Raw genomic sequence first — 15,884 nt, 5'->3', positions numbered from 1 at the left:
TCTAACCCTGGGAATGTGATAGGATGGTGTAGAGGGAGCTTCACTCTGTGTCCAACCCTGGGAGTGAAGGGATGACGTAGAGGGAGCTTCGCTGACTTGGCCGGGAACAGAGACTCCGGATATGTGTGTGCACAGTCGCCTGTGCCAGTGGCCTATCTTCTCATGAGTTCAAGTTCATTGGTAAGCGGTAGTGATCACTGGATAAAATTTACTCTCCCTACACCTGAATTCCACTGAGTTGACTGAATTTTAAGAGACCTGTTAAGAAATAATTGTTCATTTAGAGGGGTACTATCTGCCTTCAAAGGAAAAATTGAAGGCTAAAACTGTTGGGCCAAGATACAAAGATGGATAAATTGGGTTAAACTAGAGGTCAGCCAAAGTCTTAAGATGCCAGATGGCCTCATTTCAACTTGGACTCTAAAAGCACTGAATGCCTGGGGGAATAAATGTCAAATCTGAAAGTTGATCCTTGATAAGAACATAAAATTCGGCCAGTCGTCCCATAGAGTCTGCTCCACCATTTCGTCATCGCTGATCTATTCCCCCCAACTCCATTCTCCTGCCTTCTCCCTGCAACATTGCACTCCCTGACTAATCAAGAACCTATCAGACTTTGCCTTAAATACATCCAATGGCTTTTCTTCCACAGCTGCCTGTGGCAATGAATTCCAAAAATTCACCACCCTCTGGCTGAAGGAATTCCTCCTCATCTCCATTATAAATGGACATCCCTCTATTGTGAGGCTGTGCTCTTTTGTCCTAGGCTCACCCACTACAGGAAACATCCTCTGCACATCCACTCTAACTAGGCCTTCCAATATTCAGTAGGTTTCAATGAGATCCCCCCTCATTCTTCTGAATCCCAGCATGTAAGGGCTTAGAGCCTTCAATCGCTCCTCATCTGATAATCCTTTCATTCATGGAATCATTCTCATGAACCTCCTCTGAAACCCCTCCAGTGTCAGCACATCCTTTCTTAAATAAGGGCCAACAACTGCACAATACTCCAAGTGAGGCCTCACCAGTGCCTTATGAAGCCTCAAAATTACATATTTGCTTTTATATTCTAGTCCTCTCAAAATTAAAGCTAGCATTGCATTTGTCTTCCTCACCACCAACTCAACGTGCAAGTTAACCTTCAGGGAATCCTACAAAGGACTCCCAAGGACTTTGCAACCTTGAATTTTTGAATTTTCTCTCAGTTTAAAAAATAGTCTACCTGTATGCTTTTGTTCCTCCTACCAAAGTGCATGACCATACACCTCCTGACACTTCTTTTCCCGTTCTCCTGATCTGTCTAAGTCCTTCTGCAGCCGCCCTGCTTCTTAACAGTACTTGCCCCTCTACTTATCTTTGTATCATCTGCAAACTTGGCCACAAAGCCACCCATTCCATCATCCAAATCATTGACATGTAATGTAGAAAGAAAAATTCTCAACACTGACCCCTGCAGAACACATCTAGTCACCAGCAGCCAATCAGAAAAGGCTCCTTTTATTCCCACACTTTGTCTCCTGCCAATCAGCTGCTGATCTATCACGCTAGTATCTTTCCTGAAATGCCATGGGCCCTTAATTTATTAAGCAGTCTCATGTGTGGCATCTTGGCAAAGATCTTTTGAAAATCCTAGAACACAACATCCACTGGTTCTCTGTGGTCTGTCCTGCTTGTTAATTCCAACAGTTTAGTCTACCAAGATTTTCTCTTAAGGAAACCATGCTGACTTTGGCCTGTTTTATCACGTGCCTCCAAATAGCCCAAAACCACATCCTTAATAATCAACTCCAATACCCTCTGAACCAATGAGGTCAGGCTAACTGGCTTATAATTTCCTTTCTTCTGCCTCCCTCTCTTCTCGAACAGTGGACTGACATTTACAATTTTCCAGAATATAGTGATTCTTGAAAGATCATTACTAATCCCTCCACAATATCTTCAGGCATCTCTTTCTGAACCCTGTAGGCCATCTGGTCCATGTGACTTAACTATCTTAAGACCTTCCAGTTTCCCAAGCACCTTCTCCCTAGTCATGGCAACTTTACTCACTTCTGCCCCCTGACACTCTTGAATTTCCAACATACAGCTACAGTGAATGAAGACTGATGCAAAATACTCGTTCAGTTTGTCCTCCATTTCTTTGTTCCCCATTACTACTTCTCCAGCATCATTTTCCAGTGGTCCAATATCTGTACTTCCTCCCTTTTACTCTTTATGTATCCTCTTTGATAGTATTGGCTAGCTAATATTTCATCTTTTTCTCTCATTTATGGCTTTTTGAGCTGCCTTTTGTCGGTTTTTAAAAGTTTCATAATCCTTCAAACTTCTCACTAATTTTTGCTGTGTTATATGCCCTCCCCTTGGCTTTTACATTGGCTTTGACTTCCCGTGTCAGCCATGGTTGCAATATCTTGCCTTTAGAATACTTCTTTTTCTTTGGGGTGTATCTATCCTGCACCTTCCGAATTGCTCCTGGAAACTCCAACCATTGCTGCTCTGCCATCATTGATGCTAGTGTCTCCTTCCAGTCAACACTGGCCAGCTCCTCTCTCATGCCTCTGCATTTCCCCTTACGTCACTGTAATACTGATACATCTGACTTTAGTTTCTCCCTCTCAAACTGTAGTGTGAATTCTATAATATGATGGTCACTGCCTCCCAGAGGTTCCTTTACCATAAGCTCCCTCATCAAATCAGGTTTATTACACAACACCCAATCCAGATTAGCTGACCGTTAGTGGGCTTAACCATAAGGTGCTCCAAAAACCCATTTTGGGGGCATTCTAGAAATTCTCTCTTGAGATCCAGCACCAACCTGATTTTCCAAATCTACCTGCCTATTGAAATCCCCTATCACTATCATAGCATTGACCTTCTGACCTGCCTTTTCAAGTTTATTAACTGTGTACATGTATATAACATATGTAACCATATAACATATGTGGAAATGAGACAACATTTCTCCGAACCCCTGAGTGTTATGTGTACTACTGTGCTTTACATACGATAATTTATGAAGGTATTCCCCGTTGTAATTCGTGTCCCACTTCCTAGCTACTGTTCGGAGGCTTGCATATAACTCCCATCAGGGTCTTTCTACCCTTGCCATTTCTTAACTCTACCCACAAGGATTCTACATCTTCTGATACTATGTCACCTCTTTCTGATGATTTGATTTCATTTCTTACCAACAGATCCACACCACCCCCTCTGCCTACTTGCCTGTCCTTGCGATACAATATGTATCCTTGGATATTAAGCTTCTAATTATAATCTTCTTCCAGCCATAACTCAGTGATGCCCACATTGTCATACCTCCCAATCTCTTAACTGTGCCACAAGATTATCTACATTATTCTGTATACCATGTGCATTCAAATATAGCATTTCCAGCCCTGTATCTGTTCACCTTTTTAAGTTTTGCCCCCTTTTACACTGCTGCTTATCCCACTGACTGCAATTTTGCCCTGTCCTTTCTGGCAGCCTCTACTTGTAAACCAACAGAGGGAAAATGACAGAAGCTTGCACTGTGGAAGGAGGTCATTTTGCCCTCCAACCCAATCTCTGTTGGGTCTTTTAAAGAGCAATCCCGTGCCTTCTGCATTTGGCTCTTTACTGGTCGAGATGCACAACGTCCTCTTGTTCTTCCTGCCCACTTCGAGCAGGGATGCAAGACTGCTCATTATTTGTGCTGTTTGATTTAAAGTCCCAGTCACATGGAAAGAGGACAATTAATTGTTGGCAGTCACCCTTCGTAATCTAGTTGATTTATCCCACTTGGCACATAGGACACTTTTAGCGCTCTCCCTGGGGACTTGTCTTCAACATTTTTTAATCATTATGGCCCAGCAAGCTCTGCCAAGTACACACTTAGCTGGATTGGATGTGTTTTCACATCTTTGCGAACACCATAAAGTTTGTGTGTGGGTGGTCTGTGAACGAGGACCTGATGATGTCACTATGCCGCAATGGAGGAGCTGTAGGCTCAGGACACTTGGTGTAGATCCATTATAGATGACCAAGGTAAGACTCTGCTGCTGCATTCATTTCTGCTACAGCGAGGTGTGAATATTGGCCAAGAGACTACCTGCACATTCTCTGGTCTTGGTGCAGACCGCAGGAACAGTGAGACACTTGGGACAAAGTTTTTGCTGTGTGGGCCTATCACTGTGTTTCCCTGGGCCATATCACAGGCACGTTAATCACAGTGTCAATGCATGGAGAAGGAATTGGCCCCCAGCGGGCCATTGGCAGTCTGGACACGAGGTGGCGTGTCTCTGGAAGGACTTCGAAAGTAATCATCCTTCAAAGTGCCTCGGTTCAAGTCAGTGAAGATGTTGCAGTGCTCAGTTCTTCTGAATCAAATTTAACAATAAACAAAATGCAATAACGGGCAAGTACGTGGATAGGCTTCGAAGGGAATGTGCTAAACACAGTCCAGTACGATTGGTTTGATGGACACCTTGGAGGCCATGTACGAGTTAGGCAAAAGGACTGGTGTCCATGCTCTGTCCCTCTGACTCTATGCCTGAGTGCAAGTAGGCCAGGTGGGAGGAGTGGGAGAATGGTAGAATGGGGATTGGTGTGGTGTCGGGAAGGCACTCTGATCAGACACAGTAATGCAGACCAATTAGAAAGGTGGCAGAAACTCCAGCATCACTGTTGCCAGTTGCTCGTAGGGACATGGATGTTAGAGAAATGGAGGGCTGTGTAGGAGGGAAGGGTTAATTTGATCCCAGGGCAGGGTAAAAGGTTGGCACACTCTAGGCCAAAAGGCCTGTACTGCTGAAAATGAAGAGCAACACACAAGATGTTGGAGGAGCTCGGAAGGTTAGGCAGGCTATGGAGAGGACTGTCCTGATGAAGGGTCTCGGCTCAAAATGTCAACTACAGTATTTATTCACCTCCATTGACGCTGCTTGACCTGCTGAGTTCCTCCGGCAGAGATGGTGTGCTTCATAAGTCAAATGAATTTCTTAAATCAACTGTGTAATTCGGGGTGGGGAAGTAAAGAGCAGAGAATGATATATGGTGAAATAGAGCAGCTGGTCTGAGCAGCACTTTCCTGTCCTTATTTGGACTCTGTTATTCTCACTCAGAATCAGGTTTAATATAACACGCGTATTTTGTGAAACTTAACATGCAAAGTGAATTTTTGGCCATTGTAAATTGTCCTTCAGGAACTGGACCTGTGCAGGTGATAATCACAGAGATGGGGAACCTGACCAATTCACATCCTATTAAATGGAGTGCACCAGACTCTGTTCACTTCAGGAACTACATCCTGCGCTGGAGGCCTGTAAGTAAACCAGCTGACCTGCAGTGATTAATACCAGTGTAGAACCTTTGCTGTCCTCGATTGCCTTGTCCTTCGGCAAATAACAGTATAAAGGCTGTGGCCCCCTATTATTGCATGAATGAAGTCACTGGAGGGAAGTACTCGTGGCTATGAAGCAGCCTCTTTATACGACAAAGCAAGATACAGCTGGCATCATACTGAAACCCTTTCTGGAAAAGATCTGCCTGGCCCTGCCCTACACATTATTTAATGTGCTGACAGATGCATCTGGGTGAAACCTCTCCCAGAAATATCTCCACCAATTCCCACACTACGCGAAACGTAAATGACAGATACAAGTTAAACAGTGCACACTTAAAATCGCTGAGTATGTATTCCACAATTTGCCACTTTTGTGTGTCTAAACTCATGCTGCCTGCTGTACGTCACACTCGTAAAACGCGTATGCTAAAATGCAGCTCTTGGAACGAGTACACTCTGGCGTCCCGAATCATCAGTAACCACCCTTTGCAACTGGTGGCTCCGTCTCACTAAATTAACACACAAAGTTTAGTCTCACACATGAACACACACACACAACTTTTATATCTATCAGTTCAGCTCTCTGCGTTCGTGATACCTCGTGTTCCTGTGTACCATTGACATGAACAGATCCAAGTGTGAGTGCTAATTTTAAAAATACTCACCCACTTAGACTGCTAATATCACTGGGCACATGATGGGTCACATAAGGTATCCAACTCCTGACACCAAATGTTGTTGCATGAATGAAGTCACTGGAGAAAAGTACTGGTAGATATAAAGCAGCCTCTTTATTTAGCAAAACAAGATACAGCTGCCATCATATTGAGACTCATTCTGGGAAAGGTCTGCCTGCCACAGCCCTTCAGATCAAAGAAAAATTGAGGACAATTCAAACAAATCCATGTGCTTCCTTTGAAACACACATCCCTTTTACAACTCCCCCCTTGCACCTATACTACAGACATTCAAATACACACAAATAATGAATTTCTGTCAGCGTTGTCTACCTGTCGCTCAGAATTGAATTTTAGGTTTAATCTTCATTGCATATTCAGATCTGGTCACCGAAGTCAATACTCATTTAGTGTCCTAACCCCAAAAATGCCTTACAGCCCCAGGCCTCCTTGGGGTTGCACTGAGCTCCCTTTATTTCTGGCGGAAGAGCTAACAGTGTCCAGACTGCTCTGCCTGTCTCTCAAAGCTGCATTCCATGTCCACTTGAACTAGCAAAGGCTCTTACAAAGGAGGTAATGGATTCAGTTCAAAGCAAGGCTCTTCTCCCAGACAAATTCTTAACACATCCAGGGCACTGTGATCATTATGTCCTTTGCACAGTGTATTAGCTGGTGTGAAACCCCCTGAGTCCTTTCCTTGACATGTTAACTAGTGTGAAATTCCTGGAGAGTACATGATCATTTAAAAAGGTTGGAGCCTGGAAAAATAATTAACCACTATCTGCAAAAAAAACTATTGCCTACAGTTGTATCCTTACTGTGCCCTTCAGTCATGGGGGCCAGTAGATGTGTATAGGGAAGGAAGATCTAAACCTTTTTCTCAGGACGTGAACAGTTATTTTTTGTAAGTTTCTATGATGTGTAGTGAGCATTCCAAAGGTTCACATTCATGTTGATGTATACATATCATGTTGTGTTAGCGGCCAACACTCCCAACGAGGACAAAGGAATGGCAAATGGAATTTAATTCTAACAAGTGTGAAGGAATGCAATTTGGAAAGCTAAACCAAATTGGACAGAAATAGAATGGTGAGAATTTGGGGCCAAAGAACGTTTAGCAGCACAACACAAGCAACAATAACAACAAGAGGAGTGTGAAGAAATCTAAGTTGGCAGTGGTGTCCTTATTATGAAATGCTATATCAGAGATGTGACTTTCAAATAAGATGTTGGCATGATGGAGAGCTGAGAGTCCATGGACAGTTTAAAGAGCAGTAGAGTTCTCTCAACAGCTGCACTTCAATCAATATCACATTGTTATCAGTAGGACCTTTAACTATTATCTGGTAGAATGAAGTGGCAGCACTTCAGAAGCACTCTGTTCGTTAAATCTCTTTAAATACCCTGAGGTTATGAAAGTCACATTCTTTTACCTGGATGCAAACACAGGAGGAGACTGGACTTTAATTAGTAAGCTAGTGCCTCGTTTAATTTGTTTAATGTGCAGAAGTCCACAGGATTTCACAGTCGTTTAAAACAGCCCGCAAATTGCCCAGCTCATTGAATTTATTTTACCACAGTGTGATTTCAACTAACAAACTTTTGGGTTCTCAGTATGGCTTTGTAACCACGGGTCGCTTGTACAAAATTTGCCTAGAATCCATTCCCCGGTGCTTCAAGCCCACCAGGCTTATTTATCCTGCTTGTCCAGTTCACCTTCATGTGGCAAGCAGGCAGGCCAGACCTGTCCCGAGTGGATAACAGCTTCCTGAAACATGAGAAGTAATGCACGGAAGCTGAAAGAATTCGCCACCCAACTTTACAGGCAGAAATCCTGAACGTTATTGAGTTCTGCAGAGCCATAGAATTGAAGGAACAGAAGCGAATTATTTAGCCCTTGTCCATGTTTCCATACACTAATAAAATGTTGAATAAACTCATTAGGGCTGACACCCTTCACTAATGAACAGCACCAAATGAAGGATCTAATGAAGACCCTTCACGGCCTGAAACATCAGCTGTATTCCTCTCCATAGATGCGGTCTGACCCGCTGGGTTCCTCCAGCTGTTCGTCACATCTGCATCTACAGAATCTCTTGTATTTGTGCAATACATGGATCCCATTTTCCTACACTAGGTCAATAGTTCTTTCTATCTTGACGATTCAAGTACTTGTCATGAGTGTGTCTGGCTCGACCACCTCCTCAGGTCCACTGCAGGCTCCAGCCACTCTTTGGAAAAAAAAACTGCCCCTTCCATCCCTCCTTCCTGACACAAGTTGCAGTCAGCCTGCCCTTTCACTTCAAGGGTCACTGTACAGAAGGGCTGGCTAGCTTGGAGAAAACAGGATGGAGCTTGCACAATGTTCCATTGCTCAAGCCGTTCACAGAAAGGAACTTGTTATTTCCAGCTTGGTCTTGGCATATAATCAGGAGCCACTGGAGGCAGCCAAGTGTGCTACAACTTGAAGGCCCACACATTGGAAATTAAGACCTAAGACAGGCTTTTATTTCATGCCAAAAGATTCCACATCTCTGAGGTTTCTTTTGATGCCTGTTCTACTTTTAAAACCAAGACAGCCTCTCCCCAGTGGCCAACCACCTGAAACCTCATCCATTTACAAGATGGCCACCAGACTGCAACTTCTCTGATGGGTTCTCCTGGTCGTCTACTAACTTCAGATCAAAGATGCCCAGAGTGGTTGTGAACCCTGCAAAGGTGTGAGTTCCCCCGTCACTTGATCTGAAGTAAAGTTTAAGTTCTCTGGCGTGATCATATCAGTGGCTCTGTCCTGGGCCAGCATGTGAATGCCATCACAAAGAGGGTACCCGACAGCACTTCCATTTTCTGAGAAGTTTGCATGGATTTGGCATGTTACCTAAAACTTTGGAAAAGTTCTATAGTTTGTGGACGGTGGAGTGGAGAGAATGCTAACTGAATGCATCTCTGCCTAGTATGGAAACACCAATGCACAGGCATGGAAAAGTGGTGGACACAGCCCAGACCATCACAGGCAAAGCTTCCCAACATTAAGCACATTTACAAGGGACTCTGCCAGAGGGAAATAGCATCCATCATATCATCAAAGACCACCCCCCCAACCCCACCATCCAAGCCATGCTCTCTTCTCGCTACTACCATCAGGCAGGAGCCTTAGATACAAGATACAAGAGCTACACGACCTACACGAGCAGATTCAGGAATAGTTATCACCCTACCAACCATCAGGCTCCAGCATCATTTTTTCTTTGTAAATACTTGCAAGAAAAGAATCTCAGGGTGGTTTGTAGTAACATACACACACTTTGACAATAAATTTACTTTGACTTTGACTTCCCACAGGTCTGTCTTGGGCACACTGAAGTAGATGGTGCCTCTGTTTAGAGAACTAACTTCTCGCTCTGCTGTAAGACCGGAAGACATAGGAGAAGAATTAGGCCATTTGCCCCGTCAAGTCTGCTCAATCATTCCATTGTCGCTGATTTATTACCCTTCTTGACCCCATTCTCCTGCCTTCTCCCCATAACCTTTGACACCCTGACTAATGAAAAATCTATCAACCTACACTTCAAATATACCCAATGACTTGGCCTCCACTGCTATCTGCGACAATGCATTCCAAGGATTCACTACCCTTTGGCTAACAAAATTCCTCTTCTAATTTCCAGCGAGTATAGGCCCAGAGCCATCAAACGCACCTCTTACGTTAACCCTTACATTTCCAGAATAATTCCGGTAAACCACCTCTGGACCCGCTCCAATACTAGCACATCTTTTTTTAGATAAGTGGTACAAAATTGCTCACAAAGTGCAGTCTGAACAGAGCTGTATAAAGCCTCAATGTTACATCCATAGTCTTGTATTCCAGTCCTCTCAAAATGAATGCCAGCATTGCATTTGCCTTCCTGTAAGTTAACCTTTAGGGAATCCTGTGCACCCAACTCCCTTTGCACTCCTGATATTTGAATGTCTCCCCAACTAGAAAAGAGTCTATGCCTTTACTCCTACCAAAGTGCATGACCATACACTTCCCAATCTGTTCACGTCCTTCTGTAGACTCATTGCTTCCTCAACAATACTCGCCCCTCTTTGTATCAACTGAAAACTTGTGAACAAAGCCATAGAGTCATCCAAATCATTGACAGAAAATATGAAAAGAAGCAGTCCCAATGCTGACTGATGCGGAACACCAGTAGTCACTGGCAGTCAACCAAAAAAAGGCTCCCTTTATTCCCACTCTTTGCCTCCTGCCAGTCAGCCAATCTTAGTATCTTCCTGAAAAACCATGAGCTCCTATCTTGTTAATCAGCCTCATATGCAGCACCTTGTCAAAGGTCTTCTAACTCTCACTAACTCTCCTTTGTCTATCCTACCTGTTATTCCCTCAAAGAATTCCAATAGATTTGTCAGGTAAGATTTCCCCTTGTGACCCCAAGAACCCCGAAACCTCATCTTTAATGATGGACTCCAACATCTTCCCAACCACTGAACTTAGGCTGACTGGCCTATAATTTTCGATTCTCCCTCCCTCCCTTGAAGAATGGAGTGACATTCGCAGTTTTCCATTCCTCCAGAACCATTCCTGGAATCTATTGATTCTTGATCGTTACTAATGCTTCCACAATCTCCTCAGCTTCAGCTAGTCCATCTGGTCCTGGTGACTTATCTACCTTCAGACCGTTCAGCTGCCTGAACACCTTCTCCTTAGTAACAGCAACTATACTCACTTCTGCCCCCTGACTCTGGCGAATGTCTCGGATTCTGCTTGTGTCCTCCACGGTGAAGACTGACACAAAATACTCATTTAGTTTGTCCGCCATTTTTTTGGCCCCCAATATTTAGTGGCTCCTGCTATAAGGGAACAAGTGAGTGTGAACACTCTGATGCCCCCCCTCCCACTGGGGCTCATATGTGAGCTTCGACAACCTGGACAAAGTGTCAAATAGACCTCCAGAGTATAGCTGGATAGTTTTGAAGAAACGTCCAACACCCGGAAGAGTATCTATCATTTGGAATAAGTCAGGAGACTGGAAAAAGTAACCATTTATGCACAAAAAAAAGGATTGCTAGTAATTGCATCCTGATTGCATGCTTCCTGCTGGATGAAATTTTTATAAAAAGCCCCTCAGCAGTTCTGCAATAATTTACTAGTCTGAAACAGCTTGCGATTTGGCACCTGACCAGCTGGTGAGCAGAAATGAGATTGGAAAAACCTTGTTAACCATTTAAAAATGTGGAGCAGTTACATGGTCTGGGCTGGCCGTTGGCAGACTGGAGGGAGATCCTGGCACACTGTGGCATTCAGTGCACATGCATGGACACGGGTCTGAGTATTGGTTACGGCTCATGTCTGCATGGAATATATTTGTACACGAGAATATATCTACAAGGGTGTAAATTGTGTCCTTGCATATGCAAATGTCTGCACACATTCTACACGCACGCGCGCGCACACTCTCACTCTCGCGCGCATGCAGGCAAATTCGAATCAGCATCAGATTTGATATCACTGACATATGTCATGAAATTAGATTTATGGCAGCAGTGCAGTGCCAACATAAAAATACTATAAATTACAGTAAGAAATATATAAAAGTGATGCAGAACAAGGGAGATAGTGTTGATGGGGTTCATTGTCTGTTCAGAACCTTGACAGCGAAGGGGAGGAAGCTGCTCCTAAAATGTTGAGTGTGTATCTTCGGGCTCCTGTGCCTCTGCTCTGATTGTAGCGATGAGAGACCGTGTCCTGGGTATTGTGGGTCCTTAATGGATGCCGCCTTTTTGAGGCATCGCCTTTTGAAGATGGCCTGGGGAGGCCAATGTCCATGTGGGACTGGCTGGGTTTACAACTTTCTGTGGCTTATTCCGATCCCGTGCGGTGGCCCCTCCATACCAGGCGGCAATGCACCCAGTCAGAATGTTCTTCGCAGTACTCCTGTAGAAATTTGTTAATGTCTTTGGTGACTTACCAGATCTTATCAAATCTCGCTAGTGCCGCACTCCTGCACACGCACACAGACATACACACACACACATGCACACACACTCCCTGCTCGCTCACACACTCTCACTCACCACATCTGCGCACGCGTACACACTCCACACACACAACAAACGTGCACACGTGGACGTTGCTTGAGGCCACCCTTTAACCTGACCGGTGTATATGTGTTTTTGAACAGAAAAACTCAAGGATCCAGTGGCGCAGCGTGACCATTCCGGGCAACATGCACTCCTACACCATCGATGGCCTGAAAACAGGCCTCATCTATGAAGGCCAACTGATCAGCGTCACACGCTATGGCCGGCGAGACGTCATCCCATTCGAATTCTCAACTTCTGTTGCACCTCGTAAGTAACAGATCTAGGTGGTGGGGGCACTTCCTCCTCCTACCCCCACCCCTCCTCCAGCCTTTTTGCCAGTGTTACAGAGTGGGGATATTGGGTGGCCACACACAGCCTCTTGACTGCAGTGGTCCTGTATCTACCTGCCTGTCTTGTTGTGACTTAACTGCGGGAGCAGGTGAAGAGGTCACGTTATCATTCACCACAGCCCCTCCCCATCCCGTGTCGAGGCCCACTCTCTAGTATGGTCCCTGCACGTGCCTCTCCTTTGCCCCAAATGAGCATGCGATCACACCCATGAGTGTCCTGGGCACGGGGAGAGGTGAGGAGGGGCACCCTCCAATCGACAGGTTCACTAGGTTAATTCCTGGAATGTCTGGACTGTCTTACGCAGAGAGGTTAGAGAGACTGGGCTTGTACACGCTGGAATTAAGGAGGTTGAGGGGGGATCTGATTGAGACATATAAGATTATTAAGGAATTGGACAAGATAGAGGCAGGAAATATGTTCCAGATGCTGGGAGAGTCCAGTACCAGAGGGCATTGTTTAAGAATAAGGGGTAGGTCATTTAGGACAGAGTTGAGGAGGAACTTCTTCTCCCAGAGAGTTGTGGAGGTGTGGAACACGCTGCCTCAGAAGGCAGTGGAGGCCAGTTCTCTGGATGCTTTCAAGAAGGAGCTAGATAGGTATCTTATGGATAGGGGAATCAAGGGTTATGGGGACAAGGCAGGAACCGGGTATTGATAGTAGATGATCAGCCATGATCTCAGAATGGCGGTGCAGGCTCGAAGGGCCGAATGGTCTACTTCTGCACCTATTGTCTATTGTCTATTGACGGTGGCCCACTTTGCACCATGAACCAAACCCCTGAAAAAGTGGCACCGAATGAGCACCAGACCGTGGTCTTAATTTGAGCTGTTGATGGTGCAGGTGTGATGTGTGGCAGTCTTTGTGTAGGATACTCATCAGCCATTGTGATGTGCTCTAACCCCCACATAGTTAAATTTATTGTTTGTATATCCATGCCCAACAAGAGTCGTCTATCCAATTGACAACGTCTTTTATAGTTTTTGGGGAGAGATCAGCATCATCCTGGTGGGTCAAATATGATGACAGAATATAGTATTAATGGAAAGACTCTTGACAGTGTGGAGGATCAGAGGGATCTTTGGGTCTGAGTCCATAGGACACTCAAAGCTGCTGCGCAGGTTGACTCTGGTTAAGAAGGCATACAGTGCATTAGCTTTCATCAATCGTGGGTTTGAGTTCAAGAGCAGAGAGGTAATGTTGCAGCTGTATAGCATCCTGGTCAGACCCCACTTGGAGTACTGCACTCAGTTCTGGTCACCTCACTACAGGAAGGATGTGGAAGACATAGAAAGGGTGCAGAGGAGATTTACAAGGATGTTGCCTGGATTGGGGAGCATGCCTTATGAGAATAGGTTGAGTGAACTCAGCCTTTTCTCCTTGGAGCGACAGAGGATGAGAGGTGATCTGATAGAGGTGTATAAGATGATGAGAGGCATTGATCGTGTGGATAGTCGGAGGCTTTTTCCTAGGACTGAAATGGCTAACATGAGCGGACACAGTTTTAAGGTGCTTGGAAGTAGGTACAGAGGAGATGTCAGGGGTAAGTTTTTTACGCAGATTGGTGAGTGTGTGGAATGGGGTGCTGGCGACAGTGGTGAAGGCGGATGCAATAGGATCTTTTAAGAGACTCCTTATATAGGTACATTGAGCTTCAAAAAAGGGCTATGGGTAACCCTAGGTAATCTCTAAGGCAAGTATATGTTTGGTACAGCTTTGTGGGCCGAAAGGCCTGTATTGTGCTGTAGGTTTTCTATGTTTAGATGGCAGGATTCCCATTGTTCTTCCTTCAGGGATTCTGCACCACTTGCAAATGACTGTCTCAATTTTTACTGCTGTGTCTTCTCCCCCGATCTAATTCGCCAACTTCAGGGCTCAGCTGGTATACTTCAGTGAAGCCCGAAGCAGAAGCCTTTTCTCTGTCTCCAGAGCATTAACTCCATTTCTCTTTCCGTGGATGCTGCCTAACCTGCTTCACATTTCCAGCATTTTCTGCTGTTGTTGCAGGTTTCCAGCGTCTGCAGTTTTTGTGATCTTTCACCTCAGTCGGATCATCATCTCTGCTCAGGAGTACGCAGGCCAGACCCCTCTAACCTGGTCTCATAACCCTAAGCCAGCAAGGTTCTGACAGATTCTCAACCCTAAACTGTTGTGATCATGTGTGTGTGTGTTCTTTCCCCTCTACAGCAACTGACTATCCAGGCGTTACAGATGTGCGTGATGTGCAGGACCGGATTATTGAAACATCGGACTCCGAATCCATCACAGAGGTCACCTCTAGCAGTTTCGTTGTGTCCTGGTCATCTGCCTCTAACATGGTGTCAGGCTTCCGGATCAAATACGAGCTGAGTGAGGATGATGCTCAGCCCCAGTACCTGGGTAAGTTGCCCCCACCTACGGCGCCGTGCAGGCACGAGCTGGTACCGAGGGAAGGGCACGAGGTGTCTGCTTGGGTGCTCCCCTAGGTTTATAAAGTGAAGACAGTGAGATGGAATTCAAACACCACTAAAGCAGATCCTTCAGAATAAATTACATCCCTTTAGATCAGAGATGAAGAGGAATTTCTTCAGACAGAGGGTGGTGAATCTGTGCGATTCATTGCCACGGATGGCTGTGGACGCCAAGTCTGGGTATACTTAAAGTGCAAGTTGATAGATTTTTGAGCAGTAAGGGTGTGAAAGCTTACTGGGAGAAAACAGGAGAGTGGGTTTGAGAGGGATGATAAATCAGCCATGATGGAATCACAGAGGAGACTCGATGGGCTGAGTGGCCTGATTCTGCTCCTGTGTCTCATGATCTCAGCGTCTTCAGCACACCCCCACCCCTCCAGTCTGTGCTGACGACATTTTTGTATGTATTCTACAGTATATTGTCTCATTCTGTTCTCCCCACCACATACACCCACCCCCACCCAGGATTATTCGGCTTCACCCAGTAAGGGCAATTTGCAGTGGATCTGCTGACCTGCTTACTTTAGGGACGTGGGGGGGGCGGGGGGAAACTGGGGCAGCTGGAGAAAGCCAGCATGGTCATAGGGCGAACGCGAAAACTCCACGCAGGTGGTACCAAGGGTCAGGATTGTGTCTGGCTCACTGGAGCGGCCCTTCCTCACTGAGCTCTCCTGCAGGTCTCCTCAGGAAGGGCCCTTGCTGAACGTCCTCTAGCGCTCGCCTGAGCCTCAACCTCCCAATCGTTGCTAGTGCCTCTACCCTGATGCCTCTCCAGGCTTCTTTAGGTCTGTGCCCTGGGGGGGGGGGGGTTCTTTTCTCTCATTTGGAAGGGTAACTACATAACAGAGGAAGACATAAAGGGTTGCTGTGACCGAGCTAACCTGACACTGACACAATGCTTGCTAGAGCATTGGGCCCTCAACAGTCTTAGCCGACAGGTCAATGGGCTCATGATCTGGGTTGAAGGGGTGCCTGCCTGCTTTGAATCAGATGGGAGCTTGACTT

General features: G+C 45.5%; 1 protein-coding gene across 2 annotated transcripts in view; it reads left to right on the top strand.

Annotated features, from left to right (window-relative positions):
- The window catches only part of LOC140199346 (fibronectin-like), a 96,755-nt gene that overhangs the window by 26,598 nt on the left and 54,273 nt on the right, over positions 1-15,884 (top strand). For both annotated transcript variants that reach the window (XM_072261243.1, XM_072261242.1), the window contains exons 13-15: positions 5,181-5,299; positions 12,180-12,348; positions 14,617-14,808. In XM_072261243.1, the coding sequence (XP_072117344.1) occupies positions 5,181-5,299; positions 12,180-12,348; positions 14,617-14,808 (480 nt within the window). The remainder of the gene's footprint in view (positions 1-5,180; positions 5,300-12,179; positions 12,349-14,616; positions 14,809-15,884) is intronic.

This window comes from Mobula birostris, chromosome 6, assembly GCF_030028105.1.
Source record: "Mobula birostris isolate sMobBir1 chromosome 6, sMobBir1.hap1, whole genome shotgun sequence".
Lineage (NCBI taxonomy): Eukaryota > Metazoa > Chordata > Chondrichthyes > Myliobatiformes > Myliobatidae > Mobula > Mobula birostris.
The sequence above is the reverse complement of the archived record's forward strand: the minus strand, read 5'-3'. Positions and strand labels throughout refer to the sequence as shown.